A 24,226-nucleotide genomic window follows, 5' to 3' on the forward strand; every position below is an offset into this window, starting at 1 on the left:
CAAGATAAGTAAATAGATTAAAGGCTTTTACCAAAAACACCTGTAACATCACCCACAAAATGGAGAAATTAATAAAGATGAATGGATCACGAACAGCAGGATATTATACAAAATAGTTGTTGGCTGGAAAGAATCAGGCTGATATTAATGTTTTCAAAACAACTGTATAGTTTAATTCTTAGGTTTTACTTATATTTTTGTATAATATTTATATTGTTAACATGTGTTACAAGCCTAACTTGATTCATATTATTACTGTTACTGTATCTATATGTATATTGTAAACAAATACTATGATCACTGACAATTATTAACTCTTTCACTGACATTTATAGATAAATGACTCTTTCAGTCTGAGGTTTATTTTCAGATACAGAAAAATAATCAAAGAGACCATTGTTTTAATGTTTCATTACTTAGCTGAAACTTAAATTGATAACTGGAAAGTTTATATGAAAATACACTTTCTTCATGGTGGTAAAAAATTCCAAACTCCCATGATAGTCCTTCATGTGGAGACATATATGTGCCAACAACAATGAAAGTTAACAAAATTTGTAATATGTGATATAATTTATTGAATATTGAATAATTGTATGTTTTATTGATAAAAATGGATTAGATACTTTAAAATATGAAAGTATGTTATAATACATTTAAAAATAATAGAATATAACAAGTAACAAACAAAAATACAATATTCTTATCACAGTAGAAAAATGTAAGAAATATTCCAATTATTCAACTGTTTAGCTGCATAAATTTATAAAACAAAAAATGGAAAACAAATTAAACTGAGCTATTGTTTTTTACCTTCAAACCCATGATTATCATGAACTTCTGGTCTGTTAGGTGCTACAATTATATCTTCCTTTCCTTCTAATACACAGAGTAGACACTGGTGGACACAAATGTACTGTTGCTGTTGAGAATGGTCACTTGTTATAAAAGGGAATAACATATCACAAGCCAAAAGTTTCATAAGAACTTGAACCTCAATAATACTTACATTGAGACATTTAAATAGATGCATTTAAATCTTTATGTTAAAGCAAATGAACTTAAGCTCACTATATTTGTATTGTCTCTTTTTTGCTCATGTGCAGGGCTTAGATTCATAAAAAAATTAAAGTTATAGAAAAAGACATATATACACATTGCCTTTGATGCAATATGTGTATTGGTTCTTCTAATAATTTTCTTGTGTTTACTTTTAGAAAGCTAAAATGTCAAAGTTTTTTGGAATTAACTTTGAAAACTTTGAGTGTATTAAATATATACATAAAATAAACATATTGACATTAAGCAAAAACACATTTCCGATCATAAAATAATTATCTAAATATTAAAGTAAATCCCATAAGTATAAAAGAGATGAGAACTGAATACATAATTTTGAAATAAAACTCCTAAAATTTGAAATATAATAAAAAATATGAGAGAGAGCAGCATTATAAGTACAAGACTAAAGCACACTTTAAAGCACACAGGGAAATTATTCTAAAAAAAAACTTGTCTAATAAAGAAATTAATTGATTAATATTTAATACAATTCAAATTAATACTAGTTAATTATTTTAAATCTTAAAGTAAATCATGTTAACCTTAGCTTAGATTTAAAATAGACCTAAGAAGGAACTGTGCTTAGTATGTATTTTTTTATTGAGCTATTGCAATTTTCAGTCATTTCCATCAAAAATGTAAGTATGTTTTAAATGAAATATATCATTAAAATTGTTTTTAAAAGCTTCTGTTGTTTAAAACGTTTTCACTAATCCTACATTTTCTACATAAGTGTTCTACAACTGAATATATGATCACAAGTAGAGGAAAGAAACAGTAGATACCGATATATTTTGGAATAAAATACATTACAAACATTAGCCACCAGAGTGTATAGGAATAAATACAATTATTTTTTGAAAATGATTTGAGTAAAAATTTAGTTTTTACATGATAGTCAAGTTGCAATGATCATAGCACTTGAAAGCCTGTCAATAATTATTGTTTACAATTGTTTCATATAGAACATAATTTAATTTCTAATGCCTTACTCTGAAACAAACAATAATTAAACTGAATTTAATTATCTTCATACTTTCTTTACTACCAACCATATAAAATTAATTCTATAGTGATTTTAGTCCCAGTATGTAATCCACCCTTTATACATGTTAACTGACTTCAAAATGTATACTACAATTACAAACATCTCAGTACATAATATAAGTTTCACAATGGGCAGAATACATTTTGTATAAATCACAAATTCTATTATTTTTTGAATGGATCAAACTTTTTCCATTAAAGTCTCTGTCAAAAGATAAGCAGCAAATAACAATATAACTGTAAGTAAAAGAATAGGTATTTTTGTTACCTCATTCTGAACCATCCAAACTCTCTCTTTCCTCATTTCATAGACCAGACCAAAGATATCCACAGAGTCACACTTCTTAATACACTGCAGGATATGGTCTAGAGCAATGAAAGTTCCTGATCTACCAACACCAGCACTAAAAACAATGTTATTTTAGATTTTTTGGGACTCCACGAAAAAAAACACTAAAGAAAGTTATTCTTAGTCTAACATATTGAATGTGATCTATTCTGTACAAAAGAAAAATAACAGATTTTAATTTCTTAAAATCACAAAGTTGAGTAAAAAAATTTTTTTTATCTTGTCATTACTGAAATTCACTTTTAAGGCAACTACAAAATTCATCAGTTTAAACAGAACTTGTACAATCAAAAAGTGCATGCATAACATACTTTCATTTTTGAGACTATATTTTTTCATGTTGTAAATTAACAAAGTTTTAAAAGTAGATTCACTTGATGTTTGTAGTATTAGTATAACTCTGAAGTGCTAAAAACAATAATAACACATTTGGATCAATTCTTACCTACAGTGCACAATCACTGGTTTGTTATCTGGAAACTGATGTTCTCGGAAAGCTCGAACAAATTTTATAAGTGTTTGTGGAGGATCTGGAACACCAAAATCTGGCCAGGTTGTGAAATGAAAGTGCCGTACTATGCGAGACTGGCCACTCTAGTTTTAACAGATAAGTTAACTTTTAGCTTTGCTAAGAAGTATTTATGCATTTTCTTAGTGTTAATACTATAATGCAGAAGGCTAGTCTACAATATGAATCTTTACATATAGAAATTATGCTGAGAATGCATACCCATTTATAATATGTGGAAAAGCTTGACTTATCAATTAAACTAAAAGTGTGAGTTTTCATTGTATCTTATTTTACCAAATAAAAATAAATAATGTAACAAGAATGCATTTGATAGGCACTAATATACTAAACGTATTACATGTGCATGTATGGGAGAAGTGTGTGTTTTTCAGATAAAACAATTACTTATTTGAACATACAGCACTTACCCAGCTTAGTTAAAATTAAAGCTAAGACAACACTTGCAAAGCAATAAAATACTATATGTATGAATTTTTGAAGAAGTAATGATTTAATTAAATATTTTAGTCAATTAAACTAATGTGCCTGACACTCAGTTAATTGCTTTATTCAAGCAACCAAAATAAAGTGTTAAAGTTTGCAAATATAAATGATATAGTGAAAAACAAATGATTCAATATTTATACTTTTTCATCTTATACCAGTTATTATAAAAAGAAAAGAGGTAACAGATTCAAATTGAAAAACAATTAACAAATAGTTGGATACTCGTAAAACTATCATTCATATGTTTATTGGAAAATTACAATGGCAATTCATAATTTAGTAAAGTCTAACAATTACACTATTTAATAAATTTTTTACTTTTTCTTATTCCTGAGCAGAAAGTGTAATTTCCCAATTTCTTATGCCTAAAGTAAATGGAAAAGACCTATTTTTCTCTTCAAACTTTGCTTTTGTGACCTGGGTAATGAAATTTTCAAATTTACCCATTTTCCAGAAGATTCCAGGTAGATTCAGTGCTGAGTAGCTGATAGAGAATTTTCTTAAACTTACAAAAATTTTCTAGAATGTTGTAGAACTTATGAGAATTTTCAAGAACCTTTTAGAATTTTCTAAAACTTTCAACAGTAATATATATAGAGAGGATCACCACTCACCACTTCAGTTTAGTTCTAGCTGCTAAAATGAACACATAGACCTATCTAATTCTATCATAAATGACATCAAGAAGCTGCAAGCATTCCCCAGACACATTCTGCTTTGTATGTGGCCAATTTATTAAGAAAAGAGTGAAAACATACTGTGTGACAGCATCTTATAAAATGTGTGAAGCCTAGAAGGCATATTTTGGCACACCTGTTGGGGATCAAGACAAACCCTGGGCACCTTATTTTACCTGTGAGCACTGCAAAAAACTATAGAAGGTAAGACGGACAATTTTTGCTTTCTTGAATAGTACGATTTTATATTATACAAATTTTAAACCTTTTAAAATTTAAATATCTTTTAGTGCACCTCAAAGAGGAATAAAACAGTATAAAGACCTTCGTAGAAGCCTTGAAGTATGATGAGTATAGATGGGAGGTTATCTGCGACTTCAAAATGTTGGCAGTCCTGATGGGTCTCCAAGGAGGCTTTACCAAGTTTCCCTGTTATCTTTGCATTTGGGACAGCAGGGACACGGCAGCACACTACAACAGGAAGCACTAACCACAACGATCCGAGTTCTCTGTAAGGAGGCACAACGTCAAGTGTGAGCCACCAGTGGATCTCTAGAAGGTGTTGTTCCCACCATTGCACATAAAATTGGGTCTGATAAAACAATTTGTCACAGCTCTTGATGAGGAGTTTGCAGCCTTTAAGTACCTTCGAGACTTCTTCCCTAAGCTGTCTGAGGCAAAGGTCAAAGCTGGTGTTTTCGTTGGACCACAAATAAAGAAGATCCTGGAGTGCACAGAATTCCTCAAGAAGCTCAGCAGGAAGGGAAAAAAAGCTTAGGGTAGCTTTGTTGCAGTGGCTCAGGGCTTCTTGGGCAATCACAAGGCCAAAAATTACATGGAACTGGTTGAGGCTCTGGTGTAGAATTATGGCAAAATGGGCTGCAGGATGTTCCTGAAAGTCCATATCTTTGACGCTCATCTTGATAAATTCAAGGAGAGCATGGGAGCATACTCAGAGGAGCAAGGCAAGTGCTTCCACCAAGATATTTGAATGCCGCTACCAAGGAGCATACAATGAAAACATTATGGGAAACTATATTTAGGGGCTGATATGTGAAAGTGACTTACATTGCAGTCACAAATCTCAAAAAACTACTCACTTCTAAACATTTTTGTATTACTTTAGTATAAATGTATGTAAATCTTGATTTATATGTTGTTTTATTCAGACCTTATGTAAATGAAAATGTGCAAATTTGCCCATTTTTACAGAGAAAATATGTTAATTTCTAAATTTCATTATCCAGGTCACAAAAGCAAAGTTTGAAGGGAATAATGGTCATTTTCTGTACTTTTACAACATAAACAATTAAGAAATAACACATACTATCTAGGAATAAAATGTGTTAGGTAGTGTTATTAAAGAAGATGTATAAAAACTTATTAGAATAATTAATTATAATTTCATTACGTTTATGTTTGTTTTCTAATAGAACATTCCCAAACAAAAATTTCAGTATGCAAATAATAATCATGGTGAAAATTATAATTTTCAAAATGATAAAATTTCTTTAATTTCTATAGAATAATATTAGGTTAATTTACAAGAAGTATTATAATTATAATAATATGAAGAAATAAATAAAAAGTTTTACCCTGGAAACCTGAAACTCTGATACTGTCCAATCAGAATACTGAGATTCATTCAATATGGTAACCTGAATGTCTCCAAAATATATAGGCTGCATGTCAAAGGGCCAATAGTGGTCACACTTCTCACGTCCTTTCTCAATACAACGAGTTAACATAATAATGCTACTGGAGTTTTGTTCCCAGACCATTCTCCAGAAATCATTCCTAGTACTATGAAGTGGTCCTTGTGTCACTATAAACTCTCTAGGAGAATTGTACCCCTGGATAAAGTACAAACATTTTTGTAGAAATGACATACTTCACAAAGTTGTTTTTGTATAAAATATACATATATATCTTCAATAATTAAACTGTTTTGTATGACTGTACTTATTTTCTAGATTACCTCATAGGATTTTACACACATTTTTTAAAACATTTTCAAATATGTTTCTGAACATTACTGCAGCCAGCACCAAAAGACAATTCTTTGGTTAGCTCCACAAGGTATAAATAGATATGTAGTATGAACATATATACATATAAATATATGTTACAGACATAAATAAATATATACATACATGCCCTTATTTTCAAATCCGATATAAAAAGATTAAATCTATCTAACAAGCCAGAACATACAGAAACATAGTTAGCATTAATATAATCCGATCCTTCCTCATCATCTGTTGGAAGTAGTTTTATGCGAGAATGATCATAAGGTAGAATATTAGTGAATCGATTCTTCAGTCTGTTAACTGGAACTTCCGCAGTACTACATGGTTTTTCACGTCCTACATGCTTCAGAAGCTCAAACTCCTCAGAAAACTGGAAATCAGAATCTGCTGACATGATCCTAAAATGATTTGCAAATTCCCTCAACTTGATGGGTCGACTGTAAAAGTATTTAAGAATATTATCTGTTCATTATGGTTTAATATAACATTCAACTGCTTCACAAGTGTTCTACTAAAGATGTACTAACAAATCTTATTTCACAAGTTAAGAACTGATCATGCTCAAAATTAATCTAAATGTTATCAGTATTTCAGAATTACACTCTAATTTAACAAAAACGGAAACTCTTCTCAACTTGAATATAATGCCAAACAAAGCATAAAAATTAGAGAAATTTCTTGGCTTTTAAACAGGTTCTAAATTTATAAATTTATTTAAGAGACTTTAAATCCTTAGTCATTCAATTAAATTTGAGCAGTGTGATAAAAGGCTAACAGTAAAAAAATACTCAGTTAAATGCTGATGTAAGTTCTGTTTTTAATGGTTTAATTTAAATGTTAGTAAGAAGTCACTTCAAATTAAGTAAGTTTAAGAATACATATAATATTTTAGATGATGCTACAAAAACCTAGACAACCTTGAAGAATATTTAGAGATAATACATCATATATAAATATGTGTGTGAACCAGACATTTAGCTAATCTTGCAGAAAAATAACTGAAACATTTTGTCAATGTTTTTGTTTTTAACAAACAGTTAACCAGTTATTCAGTGAATTATTTAGTTGCAGTGAGTATTTGGATCAGTGTTAGTTATCACATATATTCAATTACCTAATTGAATAGCCATGAAGTTACACAAGTAAGTTTACTTTAAGTTGGTAATAATACCATTAAGATGTTTCCATTTGAACATCATTTTAAAGTTTGGCCTTCAAGTTACAATTGTGTACAAGATTATAAAAACATTAAGGCTGAAATAATTTGTTATCATTAAGCAGACGACTTGGCCTTATTTGCATATAATAACTTGAAAGAACATGCCCAGTATAAGAACAATGAGACAACAGAATGATGTATTATGGCATGAAGCTTAAATAAGCAAGATTGTACAAAAATCTCATATTAACAATAAACTTTATTTCAACATAATTACTGAATGATCTTCTAATGCAAATAATTAAAAAAATCATAATAAAAATATATAACCAAACAGATCTATCAGGAAAGTTGGTAGAATAAACTTAAACAATAAGTTTTATAGTATATTCAATATCTAACTTAACTTTTCACAGATGATTGGTCGGTTGGTTGATTTGGTGTTTCATGGCACAAAGCAGCTAAGCTATCTGCGCCATACATCCGGTAAAAAGTTAAAATTAAAGTAAATTTAGTAAAATTCATAAAAAGGAAATTAAGATAACACAAAACAAAGTTTAAAAAACATAAATAGCAAAAAACCGATGTTTACATCTAGTCTACATTAAGGCAAAAACTAAAGTAACACACAGGGTAAAGGACTTTCTGTAGCATAATTGTAATTATCATAACTCGCCAGGAAGAGTAACAAGTACAAAAACTACCGTCAGTCACCTGTAGTTGGCCTTTCCAGTCCAAGTTCCGAGTTATTTGACGTTATCTCCATTTTCAAGAAAAAAAAATTAATAAAAGCTTTAAAAGACTTGTAGTAAAATTTTAATAATAACTAACGGGTAGTTCAAACAGCAGCGTTACTCATCTCGAGTTGGCCTTTTCAGTCTTGGTTTCGAGTTATTTAACGTTACGGCCATTTTATAATATTAAATAGAACTAGATGAACTGTGATTCTTGAAAGGGAATCACATTAAAGAAAGGTATAATGTATAAATTAAAAAAACTTTAATGGCATTAAAAAGATTAATGGCCTTTAAAAACTAAAAACATTTCCAAGGTGGACAGTGTCATCATCACCAATAACACTGTCTAATGTTATGGACAAACCTTGGGACAGAACATGTTTAAAATGGTACCGTCGTTGAGAGTCATAACGACGGCAAGAAAGTAACATGTGGCTTATTGTGACCTGAATGTTCACAGACTACATATTGGTGCATCAGTTCCAGATAAAAGAAAACGATGAGTTAAAAAACTGTAACCAATGCGTAGTCCAGTTAGAACAACTTCCTACTTCCGATCCTTACGGAGGTAAGACGACCAAAGTCAAATACGGGATTTTATTTGGAAAAGTTTGTTTTCACGTTGCTCACTTCAAGTCCACTGCTAGCTGGCACGGAACCAAGCATTGAATAGAGGACCATAGTCCATGTGTGGAATAGGCACAGCAGTGATAGTGCCAGAGCAGATAGATTTAGCTGCGGTGTTGGCGAGCTCGTTCCCGCGAATTTCAATGTGGCCCAGTATGCAGAAAAAATGGATAGAAGTAGATTTTAAAGAAAAATGGGCCAGTCAATTTTGAATATCGGTGAGAACAGGGTGCGAACTAGCGTGAAGTGATTCCAGAGCCAGTAGAGAACTGAGCAAGTCAGCAAAATAGTACAGTTTGAGTACTGCTTAGCTTCTATGTGATCCAGGGCAAGAAAAATGGCGTACAGTTCAGCAATGAACACAGAACCTGTAGATGGGATTTGCACGCAACCACTGAATCACAAGAAACAATGGCAGAGTCCACACAGTCGTCTGATTTCGAACCATATTTATAAATAGGAATGGAAGGATGGTTCGAAAGATGTTCAGTGAATAGCAGACAGTATTTCCAATCAGGAGTGTCTGCGATTCTCAGATGACTTAAAGATAGGTCACATGTGGAGATAATAATAAGCCATGGTAGGATGAGCTGACCAGTGGATACAGCAATGTTATTCAAGGACAGACCCAATTTATCCAACAGCACCTGGATACAAAGGCCAAAAGGAGCAATGGCAGATCATCAGTTCTGAAAACATATGGCACAACCCCAGGTGAGATGCTTTGGTAAGGAACAAAGAATCGAAGCATATAGTAAAGACAGTTGCAAATGGCAGAGGTGCAAAGGAGATAGGCCTGGCATGGCCAAGCGTGTTAAGGCGTGCGACTCGTAATCTGAGGGTCGCGGGTTCAAATCCCCGTAGCGCCAAACATGCTCGCCCTTTCAGCCGTGAGGGCATCATAATGTGATGTTCAATCCCACTATTTTTGTAAAAGAGTAGCCCAAGAGTTGGCGGTGGGTGGTGATGACTAGCTGCCTTCCCTCTAGTCTTACACTGCTAAATTAGGGACGGCTAGCACAGATAGCCCTCAAGTAGCTTCGTGCGAAATTAAAAAAACAACAAAAAAATCAAAGGAGGTTTATGAGACTATGTATAAGTTCTGAACAGGGAAAGTGCATAAAGCTCCAGTGCAGAGCCAAAGTCCTTGATGATGAATGGGGCCCACCAGAGTCGTAGTCTAGTGATCCATAGTCGTGTTTCGATCAAATAAGAGCACAATATATCTTTAGCATAGAACATCGATGCACTCTCAAATGGTGGAAGAGAAGACATGGAGGATGTTCAATTCTCTTGTACATTTGACCTGTAGCTGCTTGATGTGTGGTATAAAGGTCAGCTTATGGTAAAAAATAAGCCCCAAGAACTTTCTCTCAGGGAACACAGGTAGCACAATTTCACCAATATGGAGTTCAGGATCAGGATGAATACCCTGTTGGCAGCAAAAGTGTATGCAAACAGTTTTAGAGAGAGAGAAGTTAAATACTTTTGCTGTGATCCACTTCAGTAAACAATTGAGGGCAGTCTGTAGCTGCTGCTCACCATACCTCATATTCGACAACTGATGTGAGAAGTAAAAGTCGTCGACATATAGCCCGTTTGCAACAGTGAGAGGGAGTTGTTCAGCAAAGGCATTAATCTTTATACTGGAAAGTGTGACACTCAAAACACAGCCCTGAGGGACTCCAAGTTCCTGTAGAAAAGAATGGGAAGGTGTTGAACCCCCATGAACTTGGAATTTCCTGTCCATTTAAAAAAGTTAATAAAATGGGCAGATGGCCACGTAACCTATATATACGGAGGTGTCACAAAATGCAATATCTCCATGTTGTATCATAAGCCTTCTCAATGTCAAAGAATATTAATACAAGATGTCATTTGAGAAAGGCTTCTCTGATTGACGTTTTAAGTCGACTCAGGTGGTCCATGGTGAAGCACTGTCTTCGGAACACACGAGAGAAGGTTGTTTGATTCCAGGAACCAAACAAGACAAGCATTTACCATCCTCTGTAAGGTCTTACAGAGATAGCTCGTCAAAGCAATTGGACAGTAGTTTGAAGGAATCTTGGGATCCTTCCTAGGCTTAGAGAAAGGTAGGACAATAGTCTGGTACCAGGCATCAGGAAAAACATTCTCCTACCACATCCGATTATAAACAATCAGAATAATAGCTAAGGTAGCAGGAGATAGATGGCGCAGCATTTTATAGTATACATCATCAGGTCCAACTGATGTACTGCCAGACCGATGAAGGGCCAGTTTTAGTTCCACCAGTGTAAAGGGAAGATTATAGTTATAGAGACAATCAGCTCGAAAGGAAAGGGATGATCGCTCTGCACCAGTCTTGATGGCTTAGAAGGTGGAAGAAGAAGCCGAAGTGCTAGAGGCCCGGCAAAAGCTTTCCAGCAAGCCCATGCACATGCTAGGTGGGTAAGATGTCAAAGCCAGAAGGAATCTTGGATTAAGTTCACTACCAGCATATCTTCTCCCACCAGTTCCAAAGTCATATGGGAAAAGATTCGAAAGGTCAGTGAGCAATATGATTCTGACTCCCTCTCGATCTTGTTCTCTGATGGCCAGGAAGTAGCTAATACCCAGAGCATTGCCAATACTCCAGGATACCTACAAAAAGTATCACGGGCCCGTTTTTGAGCCTTCTGTGCCATGTGGCTGGCGGGATTCCACCATGGACGAGGATATCATGGGAAACGTGTTGAGGTTTTAGGAGTACGTTGACCAGTTACTGCTGCCACACAATCGTCTATTGATGGCTTATAAACGATGACAGGATCAAGTTCTGCTACATCAGTGAAAGAGGGCCAGTTTGCATGATCCAGCTTCCACTGAGGCACGCGGGTCGGATGGCATCAACCACAGCCAGTCTCTTTTCAAATTTATAGGGAAATGATCACTGCCTCCTGGATTATTGTCAACCTTTCATGAAAAATGGGAGAATAGTGAAGGGGAGCAAACTGAGAGATCAACAGTTGTAAAGGACTGACTAGGTGCATGAAAATAAGTATAAGAATCACTAGTGAAAGGAGAAAAAATTGTGATCAGAGAGCATATACTCTACAGAGTGACCTCTCCTATCAATATCAGCACTTTCCCAGAATGAATGACGTCCATTAAAGTCCCCAGGGTTAGAAAGGGAGACGGCAGCTGTTCAATGAGAACATCAAGGTCTGAGTGATCATATCTCTCTAGGCGACAGGTAGAAAGAACAAACAGTGTTGGTACGACTCAAGGAAACAAAGATGGCTATGGCCTGCAAGGGTGTGTCGAGTGGCAAAGACAGGGTAGGCACATGCTGATCAACCAACAGTGCCAGCCCTCCATGCACTCGTCCATCACACAGCCTGTCATTTCTCTACAAAGAAAACCGCCGAAAGGTGACTGTATCGGCAGGTTTCAGAAATGTTTCCTGTAAGGAAAGACATACAGGATGGTAGGAAGCAATCAGTGTTTTGATGTCATCTATATTAGAACGTAAACCTCGATAGTTTCATTGTATCAAGGCGGCCATTTTTATTTATGTGTAGGCGAACTTGGTGGAGAACCCTTCTGTTTACGACCACGTCTTTTTTGTACTGTCTTTATTCGAAGGAGGTCTACTAACCTCCTTGGATCCTCCTCTGGGTCGATTGGGCAGGTTTTTTGCTGTTGGAAGAGGATTCCAGTGAATGAGGACGTGAAAGAATGATCGTTTTGCATCTTTGGATGGGAAAAAGAGGTATCCGAGGAAATGCCTGTACCGAGGACTGAAGAAAGTGGATCTTGGGATTCGTTGGAATGTATATAAGGAACAGAGATGGGTGTTGAAGTTGATTCATCAACGTTTTAACCATGGAGGTCAAAAGACTTTTCATTTGTTTTAAGAAAGGTTTTTTGGAGGCACAGAGAGATCTGTCTGCACTCCCACTGTAGCAGTGGAACGAAGCGCAGCAGGATACGTCTGAGATGAAATAGTGGACAGCAACTTTCGAGTCTCAGAGTAAGTAATGTTATGAACCGTTTTCAAATGCTGCACCTCTTTTTCTTCCAACCATTTAGGGCAAGAACGAAAGTAGGACGGGTGAGAGCCATTGCAATTGACGCAATGAGGGTCTGTTTCACACTCTTAGGCATCGTGGTCCTTGCCATCACATTGAGCACACGTTACGGAACCTCGACATGATGTCTTTAAGAGACCAAACTGCTGACACTGAAAATATCGAAGAGGGTTTGTAATGTATGGCCGTACCCTGCAATTAAGATAACCTATATTGATGGTGGCTGGTGGATGTGGTGATGTAAATGTCAGAATGAAGACTGGTTGGCATCATAATTTTATCTTTGGGAGTGGAGAGACGCCTCACTGCAGAAACTCGTTGGGTGGAGAAACCAATGAGAATCTCCGATTCGAGGATGTTCTTCAAATCCCTCTCACCAATAACTCCACGTGATGAATTCAAAGAAGTATGAGGTGTAACCTCAATATGTATATCCCCAATCATCTTTGAATGCATGAAGCGTTCACTGTGTTGAGATGTGGATGCTTTTACCAGTATGTTACCAGATCAAAGCCTCTTTACTGACTTTGGAGAGCCACCGAGTCCCTCTAATCCCTTCTGATTGAAAAAGGGAGACTTTGCCCTAAAGATTTGTCTGAAAGAGAATTTACTATAAAAATGCGGTACAACAGGTGTTACAGATGTTAAAAGTTGTTGCTCAGAATCTTCAAGACGTGGTCTTTTATCTATGGACTGATTTTCACTATTTTATTTAAATTTTTATTTAATGGATCCATAAAAAAGAAAGAGAATTCGGTGCCCACTGACCCCACCCACCATGGAGCCCTAAGACGGGACGCATACAATGTCAAGCAAAAACACTGCAGCAACGCCAGGGTTTCCTGAGCACTATTCCCAAACACCAGCATTAGATATAATGTCCACCACTCCTGTTGAGAACATCCAACACTGGTACTTAGTTGGCTCTAGCCCAAGTGGATCAGCCGATTGACCCAAAGGGGGTCACCACAAGGCTGCTCGTCTGCAAGAATTCAAAACCAAAGTGGTGTGTTAGGGTTGGACCCCTCAAACACCAGGACCCTCTGCTCCCCTTCACGGGTCGCCACCCACGGCGAAAACGTTGGTGAATGTTTAGATTCTATAGTAAATAAAATGAAAGGATAGAACCTTCCCTGGGAGGTCCGCATCACCACGTACAGGAATCTACACCGAGGGGTTTCACAGATGAACATTTAAAAATTTGAACTTTATATATATCTTCATAAAATAACTGTTTAGTATTCGATATAATTATTTAATTAAGTAACATATGTTATAAAAGAATCGTTCTCACATGTTTAATACAACAAATAAGCTCACCTTGATATGATTTCACCATCAGGAACTGATAGGGTATCTCCTCTTCCATAAATGTCTGCATTTTTTTTAATGAAAGGTTTAAGTCGATGACGACATAAAATAATTACAATAACAGCTCCAACAACCAGAAGAGAGAGAGGAACCAGAATCCCAACAATAAGAAGAGTATTATCTGGATCTGTTACCAAAATATATGATATTCACAATAAATAGTTTGAAAATTACAAACTTAAAAATAAATTTATACCATGTGAATTTTGAAAGGGGAAGAAAGAGTTAATATTAAACTCATATAATGAAATCTTGTTTAAAGTATTAGAGCCGTTTATGCCAAAGAGTTCCTACGATGCACAAATTAAAGAAAACAACGTTGATAGTTTTTAATATGTTAGGAAACAGTGCAAATATTATTGAAATTTTTAAGAACTATGCAACTGTTAAGTAGCAAAAAACTTTGGATACGAAGAATATTACTCTAAAGCTGTTAGAATAAATGTAAAACAAGTTCTTCGGCACAATCATTATTTGGCGTTCATTTTTCAAAGATGAGTGTCAAATAACTTATATATTTTTGTACAACATATTCATAAAATAATAATATATATATATATATATTAATATATCCTGTCCATATAAAGACTTTAAAAAACATCACTGCTCCAAAAACAACAACAAAAATCAACTTAAGATATTAACTGAAGTGATTTTTTCATTGTTTCTCATACATGTTTATCTTAATGCCAAATATACTAAAGGAGAGAAAGAAATTGAGCCATTATCTTTTAACACATCTTGAAAATAACATTATTACACTTTTTTAAAGTTAGTGCATGTTCATATTTTTTACGGATTTTTTAAGTTTAACTGATAAGAGGCTTAGAACATGTATAAACAAATGTCAATTATGATTCAACAGGTTCTATTGTGTTATTAACAGTTTCTTTTTTTAAATTTTCTAATAAAAATAGTAAATCTGGTTGCATTAAAAACTAGTTATCTTTATAATCAAAATCAACTACAAGCTAATCTACTAAACCAAATTATTTTTACGTAGGTAATTTTTGAGATGGGATGATTATGTGCAATTACTGAGAACTAATAATATTACTTTACAAACCAGCGGAATATCAGACAAGTCACTATTATTTCACCTCTTGCCAAATGTTTAAAGATGAATTATTTGGTGTGCAATTACAGTAATGGTAAAGTTTATGTGTAGAAAACTTCAGAATAAAATATTTTTATCTTAGCAATTAGTCTTAAAATTCTTTTCAAGTGGACATAATTAACAATGAAATATCACTAATTTTACCTGTTTTATTAATTAGAAGATTTCTTTTTTATACTGTTTAACTAATTAATTCTATACGAAATAAATCAGTTCTCTTCATTCACACCTGTTTGAACAGCAGGAGAGTACACAGTGTCTGTAAACTTCCTAGATGCTGTATAGGCTCGAAGTTTAATTCTATATGTAGCTCCCGCTTTCAAAGGACCATTACAATATTCTGTCACACCTGAACAATCCATGTTACCTATGACAAAGTTTTCTTCTTCACTATCATTGAATGGATAATATGGTTTTGTCACCTACGTTTGTAAACAGGTTGAATTAATGACTAATATAAATGACATAGTCAATGCTTGAAAGCAAACGATAAAAATGTGTATGAGAACAATTTATCCGCAATCAAAAATTTATTCTTAAAATTTAAAAAAATAATGTAACCATACCTTAAAATATAACGAGTTTCAAGTCAAAACAGAAAACTAAAAAACAATCTCACAAAGAGAGACATTAATTTCACTAAAAACCTAAAACAAGACAAAAACATAAAAATTCTAAAAGCAGATAAAGGAAACGCTGTAGTCATAATGAACAGCAATGAATACATCCAAGAAATGAAGAACATCCTATCAGATACAAACAAATTTAAACCAATATACACAAATCCAACAAAGACACACGAAACACAACTGAACAAAATACTACTAAAAATGAAAAAAGCCAACACAATTTCAAAAACACTTTATTCCTAACTACGCAAGACCGACTCACGCACATCACAAATATACGGTATCCCCAAACCTCATAAATCAGATTGTCCATTATGACCAATAATGTCCACATATGAATCGTTTAATTACAATCTTGGTAAATACATAGCATGGGCATTCTCCAAATATGTAACATCAGCCAGCTCATTCATCAAAGACTTTTAATTTCAAGTCTAATCTTAATCAACTTAATCATAAAGCCTTAATGGCCAGTTTCGATGTTATATCTCTCTTTACGGAAGTCCCAAACGCTGAAGCCTGCAACATAGCCTTAGAATTCCATATCCAATTAGCAACCCTCACAGAATTCACCACGATGAAAACAAACTTCATATTCAACAGCCACCACTATATACAAATAAATGGCCTAAGCATGGGCAATCCAGTATCACCAGTTCTAGCCAATATTTTTATGACACAAGTTGAGACACAAGCAATTAACACAGCATTACATCCACCACTATATTGGTACAGATTTGAAGACGACACGATTGCGGGATTCACAACTACAGAACACACACTTAATTTTTTTCAATCACATTAATTCTATACATCCCAACGTTAACTTCACATGTGAACAGAAAGAAAGCAATCAAATATCATTTCTTAACCTCAAAATTACAATAACCGATACACAATTTAAAACGGAAATCCACCAAAATATCACCCGTACTGGACTATACATTCCTTGGGACTCAGCACATGAAACAAAACAAAAACTCAACATACTAAGAAACCAAATAAACACAGCCATAAAACTATGCTCACCATATAAAATTAACGACAAATTAGACAAAATAAATCAATACTTCATCAACATCAATAAGTTTCCTCCACAAACCGTAGAAAACATTATACGTATACACCTAGACAAAAAGCAAAATCAACTAACAAAAGTAAATACATCCTACGAATTAAAAAATCATGAAACCATATACTGCTGCATAAAATATATTCCCGATGTCAGCAGAAAAATATCCAACATTTGGCAAAAACGTTTAACAAAATATGACATCCCAGTTAATACCAAATTTATTCAAAAACCAGGCACAAAACTAAGGTCTATACTATATAAAAACTACACTAACAAACACAACACCAACATTATTTATAAAATACAATGTGATAACTGCTACGACTTCTATATTGGAGAAACAAGTAGAAAAATGGAAACCAGATTCAAAGAACACAAAAAGTCACCTTTACACGTTTTTGAATACTGCAAATCAAATAAACACAACATAACCATAAAAAACACTCAAATACTAAATAAACAACCATAAACAAACGAAAAATTAAAGAAGCCTTACTTATACAACAACTCAAGCCCAAAATAAACCAATACAAAGGAACACCTTTATACCTATATTAATAAATATAATCAAACATCTAAGCACGCACTTTATATTCCTATAGTCAATTACACAACTCCCTTCAAACATGTGTTCAGCTATCGGTCAGTTACATCTTTCTTTCTTTGTGAATTTGACGATGACCGAAGAAGGTCGAAACGTTGTTCGCTCCTCTACATAAAAAAAATTTTCACAACCCATACCAGCCGTTTTTACATATTCATTTTTCTCTACAAGTGGGTTTTCTCGTCATCACGTTGTTTCAAGTTATATTTTCATTGGATATTTTAATGTTTTTAAATTGTCTTCATAATATATATATATATCCTTACATAATTCCTGTATGATACTACAAATAAAAATAGTCTTATGCCTGGTGGGTTATTGTTTCCCTACAAAAAATGCATGAGCAACAAATGGTAAATAAGAGTTTACAGTTGCCAATGAAGTTCATATTAAGAATGGTGACTTAACTTTGATTCAGTAATGAAAACCGATATGCTGAGAGGCTATTGTCAGTTAGCTGTAATGGTGTTAACCTATAATTAAAACCAAAAATAAAAAAGTTATTTAAATCATATTTAAAGGAAGGTTAATATTCATTATATATTTTCTAACTAAAACATTCTATTAATTATTGTCATATAAATATGTTAGATAGAAATTTGGCTGCTGCAGATCTGGCCTAACTTGATGAGCTTTGATGTTGAATGAATAAAGATTTTCAACAGCAGTGATCAGTATCAGTTTAAGGATATCTATGAAATTAGTGTAACCCAATAACACACATTGATAAAAATGTAAACTGCACCGGATCTTATGTCAACTAAGACTTTGAAATTAAACAATTTTTGGAATACTAAGTTTATTTACTAGACTAAGGTTGAATCCAAAATACTGTTATTTGTCACATTTGGTTTTCTTTCGTAATAGATTAACAAAAATGATTGCGGGAAAAAGAAATCTACAGTCTAGTTGAATTTCATTACATTTTTTACTGTGTATTGCTTATCAGCATTAAGCACCTTAAATACGAAGACTTAGATCAGAATGTAAATACAGTGTTTGGTGAAATTTATTGGTACTATACTCTGCCTAACAAACTTTTCACCACCATCTATCATACAATAAGCATGTAAGTACCCCTCGTCACACAATAGTTAGAGTGACCTAAATAAGAAAACACGGCTTAGTACATTGCCAAATAACAGTGAAAAATACAAACTTATCCCAGATTATTATTTATGGGTGTGCATCTTACAAGACTGTCTTTTCCAAATATTACTTTTTTAACAAGAAATTTGTTAAACTTTCTCTAGACATTTTCAGCTATCTTTCTAAGTGCAAAACAATCCTTGGTGTGGTTCCAGCATATTTGCATTTGACACCAAAATTATACCCAATACTGCATCTCTTCTAATAGTATATCACTTTATAAATGTAATATTTTAAAAGTAAATTAAACATTTATAAATATATATATATAAAATTTGTAAACCTGATAAGGAGGCCAAGAATAATAAGTCTGAATATCTGCCCATGATGGTAGCTTCCAACTGCTGGAATCTTTCCCAGTGTCTTCAGCAACAATCAATGTGTAAGTTACGATGGGACCGTGGATGTTGGAGAAAAATTTCTTATGGAATCTTACATGTATTGTTGTGGATGTTTGACCAATAACGATAGGAAAAATGCTATGGGGTGGTGAAGGAGGAGCTGGAAAACATAAGGTTTGTAAAATATTTCACTATGAAAACATACAACTATTCAGCATAAGAAGTGCAAAATTTTATTTTATACACTGTTATTGTTTATTAACGTCAAACATTTTAATCTTGAGAAAGTATTAACATTATGTTCTAACAAATAATTATTAATTAATAAAGGGTACTAAAATGTAACCTTAGATACCATCAAGATAAGATGTGCCAGAATTAAAGATGATTATTACCAAAGTGGATAAAATTTACTCTGTTTTCTTTCATCACATTAGTTGTTTACCATTTTGCAAAACTTGTATGGATTGGCAAAACTTTTGCAATTTTTTTTTTTTTTTGCAGTATGTTAAATCTTTGCTGAAATTTGTATAAACAGATTTTTTTAATACTACCATACTGGTTTCAACATCAATTTATTTTTTTGATGAAATGCATATTACAAATTTTCTTTTAAACAGATCAATTTCAATAATGGTGAAAAATCCAAAACAGTCTCATAGGCAGTTATTGCGATTTGAATACTACCTTACGCTATACACGAGTTAATTGATCAAATTAGATACTCACAGGCCCAGGCTTATCTTTTACTATTTCAGAATTACTGACTAGAAATAAAGTAACCAGTTAACCACATCTGCTTCTTAAATAGATATTTTACTAAACTGCAGGATTGACTGTCACAATGATAATACCATCAAAACAGAAAGTGGTGCAGTGGTATATCACATGGCTCAAATTTCAGCACTTCTAATCTGCAGCCCTGCATTATTATCACAAGGATACGTGTACTTCCAGAAATAGAAGAAAATCATTAGAAAAAATATCCAAAAAGTTAACATTTTCCAATGCTGAAAATGCATTTCCAATTGATACTTATCTCTAGACACATAACATTTTCTTTGATTTGTATTGCCCTTTATATGTGCAATTTTCACTCACCAATAGCCTTGAGGCTCCCACCTGACATCACATATTTACACATGGTATAGCTGCATTGCAATATGCAAATGAGCATGTGACAACCCTCTGCCAATAGGAGTACATCACACCTTCCTTGCACAGCCGACAACCACTATACTGTAAAAGTTCATAACTTTGAAATTAGCAAAAAAAGGTGCACTATAAGTGGGGTTTATGGTTGGGAAGTATGAAAGGAGATAAGTATGTAGCCAAAATATACTTACAATATCAGAAATTGTTAACTTCCAACATGATACCTTACCTCTGTTGACATAATAGCTAGAATCTTGTGTTGAAATGGTGGAGAGATCAGTGCAAAATTTATCTAGGTGAGCCCTCTTTCGAAGGTGCTAGAAGAAAAGCCATGGATCCAATATTAGGGTATCATACCCATAGGAGGCCAAATCTCATCTATATCTATACCAAGATATATTATTTGCCTGAAGTGAAATTGTGTTGTCAAACCATGCAAAAAGGATGCAACTCTGATAGTGGAAACAGATGTACCAGATGGCGTGGAGTGGTTAGGGCATGTCAAACATATTTAGTGGGTTAACAAGTCCAAGACCAGGGGTAACAGGTATTTGTCTTCTGGTCCATGGTAGGAGGATAGTGTTTAGCATATTCACCTCAAGATCAGTAAGCAGAAGGGTAAAGCAACTTTCATTCCAGCATCTACGAAAGACTTTACCATTTTCACCAAAAAGCCATCATCTCTTCCAACAAGCAAAAGACAAAACTGATGCTAATGCAGCTGTTAGACTGGCATAAAGAAAGTTGTGCTGTATCACACCAGTAAAAGTGGAAGTAATGTCTTTGTAGATCAGTAGTTCTCAACCTTTTCTGACTTGCGGCACACTATGACAATTTAAAAATTTTCGCGGCACACCTGGAAAGCCTTAACGACTTTTTTTAGGTACACGTTATACGGCAAGCGTTAAAAGCCTTAGAACAAAAAGCACAACCAAAGCAAGCGATAATAATGTCATTGTGCATCACGTTTAGATACACATAACACAGAAGAGTTAACTTAAAAAGCCTTAGAACGAAAATCACGGCCAAAGCAAGCGATATTAATGTCATCTGCACATTGACAATACTATCGCTTGCTTTGGCCGTGAGTGTCGTTCTAAGGCTTTTTAACGATTTTGTGGTATAGCAGAAAAATCAAAACTTTTTATTTTTACACATGTTCTCAATGTGACGCTTGTGCCTGCTTCTGAGAGCAAATCAAATTGAAGCGAGCCTCTAACGTAGACAAACAAGCTCGCATTTCATCATCGACTGTAAGAAGCCTCTCTCTCTTTCTGGTTTTAATTTTAGTCAATGCTGAAAATCCAGTTTCGCAAAATCACGAAGATGCAAATGAAAGCAGAACTTTAACTGCTTTTGAAATGATTGCAGGATATGAATTTTTAATGGAGATTTAAAACTCATCCAAGCTCTTTTCGGGAAACAATGATTGATAAAATTTGTCGTTTCGTAAATCAATGAGCTGTTCTTCCTCCTTAGTTGTAAGATTTGTTGTCTCGTTGATTTCTAATGGATAGGTCACCCAGTTATATTCGTCGACAGCAAGTGACGGGAAGTAATGTTTTAGTGCGGACTGTAGGTCGCTTAATGTGTTCAAAATTTGAGGGGCAATTTTCTTCTTTGACGGACATTCGTTAACAGAGGGAAAACAATCAAGAGATCTTATTCTTCCACAGACCTTCAATTTGGACGTTGTAGTAATAATGTTTTCAGATGGTCCTTGGAGACTTACGTTCAGTTAATTTAATTTGTCAAATAGGTCCTGGAGAAACTGAACCTTCAGCCACCAGATCTCATCATGAAAAGAAAATTCAAAACCTGCTTCCTCAACCTCCAAGAAAAAAAATTACTTCAGTCTTTAGTTGGACAAGACGCTTTAACACCTTTCCTTTCGAAAGCCATCGAACTTCAATGTGATACAGTCGCTTTTTCTAGTCTGAATCCATCGCCTCACAGAGAAGAAAGAAAAGTCAGATTGAAGTGGCCGAGACTTGATAAAATTCACCACTTTCGGCAAAGATTTGTAGGCGATCGCATCTCTGTGAATCATGCAGTGAACAATCCTAATGTTTGAATTTTTTTGTTGGCGCACCAGAGTGGCGAATTCCTTCTTTTTTACTTGCATTGAAAGACAGCCATCGGTGTAAACACTGACATAGATATTCCAATGTAATTTGAATAGCAAAATGATTTCATTCACCAACTCGAAAATGTCTTGGCCTTCACGAAATTGTGTCATTGTACAGTGGAACTTGCTTAACCTTTTTGGCGGCATCTGTCCCAAGCATAGTTTCAATGATGATTGCTAACGCTGGCACAATGACTGATTCGGCCTCCGTATGCGCTTTCTAGCGTTTTGCCAACAATTGAGCAACCTTATAATTTGCAATTAATCTTTTTTCAGGCAGCTTCATGTAATTCACAAGCTTCCTTGATTGTTCATGTTGTTGAGCCGCGAGATTCTCGAAGTATTCTTTTGGTTTATCCTTCACAGCTGAATGTTTTGTTTCCAAGTGTCTCTTCAATTTGCTAGGAACAAGCGCCTCGTTCGATAAAGCTGCATTGCAGAATAGACAGAATGGTAATTAAAAATGTTCCGACTCCAAAGCGATAAAACCATATTCGATGTATTCGTTTTTGTACTTTCGTTTAATTCCTCGCTTTTGATTCAACACATTCTCCTTTGCAGCACCAGATTTACTTAAATATTTTTCCATGGATAAATGATAAAGTTAATTCATACACGATAAGCCCGAAGTTCTGCAGTTGATATAAAATTCCTACCTACAGCGTAGTAGCTATAGCTTACCGCGGAATGAGAACGTGTTCCAGAAAGCAGTTTGATTGTTTGATGCATCATTTATGATGTACGAAGCGCTTGTTGCACCACAATTAAACTAACAGTCGAACTGTTGCAATTGAGAATGAAATTTAAGTATGAACTTCTCAGTGCTCGAGTTCAATGAAAACCATCGAATGTTTTGGAAGGTTTCAGTGTGTCTCTATAGTAGCTTTTATTAACTGATGTGTTCAACTTGCTTGTAAAATCCCAAGAAAGTTGAATGTGTTTCAAAAACACCGCGGCACACAGGTAAAAATCACTGTTGTAGATGCTTCCAAAAAAAACTCTTCTCTCTGAAAAGTTGATGATCAATAAAAACTATTTCATTACACAAGTGCCAAATCATGAAGTGATGAATGTCTTCTGAACTTAGACAGGTCAGCTTCACTAAAAGGATATTTCATACTCCTATTGGTGGAGAGTTGTTGTATGCTAAAATGAAACTATATCATGTAATGTCAGATGGAAGCCTTAAGCATGATGGTGAGCAAATGCTGTGCATATACAGGGCAGGAAAAAAGAAAATCTATTATGTGAGGTATCATATCAGAATTCTTTTTCTTTTTCCCATAGATTTTTTAAAATAATATTTGAATAATTAGTTTGTTTATGTTAAATATAACTTTGTAGTTATTCAATAAATAAATCAAATTCAATAATATGCAATAAATGGCAAGAGTAAAGGCTCATGAATATGTAAATTATTAATACTGGAAATAATGTATTTAACTCATAATGATATTTGCAATAAAACAATACTTTCTCAGCAGATATAAACTCCAAGGAACAGTTACATGATCGTAACACAGTTTTTGTCAGAATGATAGATTAAATTCATTGAAATTTGTCACCTTAAATTTCAACTCACTTAGACAGAAACAAGAAAGATAACCACACACATATGGCTGTAAAAATATTCTGAGATCAAAGTTACTCCTTGATTAATCAAGAAAATCAAACTTCTTAGTAAATTTTCCTCTTATAGTAAACAAGCAAAATTATCCATCATCAGTGGCAGGAAAAGCTTAAGTTAATTTATTAATTTAAATTATTCATTTTATGGAACTTAAAATGATTAAGTGAGTTATACTCTTGGTAACACTAAGTGCTAAATCTCTGAGCTATTTATACCACTCACTGTGAAAAGTAGTTGTTGAGTGTTTCAATCATGTTAAGAGCTGCTCA

The 24,226-nt window shown here is 34.0% G+C and overlaps 1 protein-coding gene across 10 annotated transcripts in view; it reads right to left on the reverse strand.

The window, feature by feature from the left end:
• The window catches only part of LOC143225504 (tyrosine-protein phosphatase 10D-like), a 165,025-nt gene that overhangs the window by 33,443 nt on the left and 107,356 nt on the right, over window positions 1–24,226 (reverse strand). For 8 of the 10 annotated variants that reach the window (XM_076455067.1, XM_076455071.1, XM_076455073.1 and 5 more), the window contains 8 exons: window positions 18,987–19,204; window positions 15,476–15,668; window positions 14,079–14,256; window positions 6,368–6,620; window positions 5,749–6,006; window positions 2,904–3,052; window positions 2,378–2,513; window positions 814–922 (listed from right to left, as the gene is read on the reverse strand). In XM_076455067.1, coding sequence (XP_076311182.1) covers window positions 814–922; window positions 2,378–2,513; window positions 2,904–3,052; window positions 5,749–6,006; window positions 6,368–6,620; window positions 14,079–14,256; window positions 15,476–15,668; window positions 18,987–19,204 — 1,494 coding nt within the window. Of the gene's footprint in view, window positions 1–31; window positions 124–813; window positions 923–2,377; window positions 2,514–2,903; window positions 3,053–5,748; window positions 6,007–6,367; window positions 6,621–14,078; window positions 14,257–15,475; window positions 15,669–18,986; window positions 19,205–24,226 lie in introns of all 10 variants that reach the window. The other 2 variants (XR_013013888.1, XR_013013887.1) reach the window with 1 other exon arrangement.

Source organism: Tachypleus tridentatus, chromosome 9 (assembly GCF_004210375.1).
Source record: "Tachypleus tridentatus isolate NWPU-2018 chromosome 9, ASM421037v1, whole genome shotgun sequence".
Taxonomy (NCBI): Eukaryota; Metazoa; Arthropoda; class Merostomata; order Xiphosura; family Limulidae; genus Tachypleus; species Tachypleus tridentatus.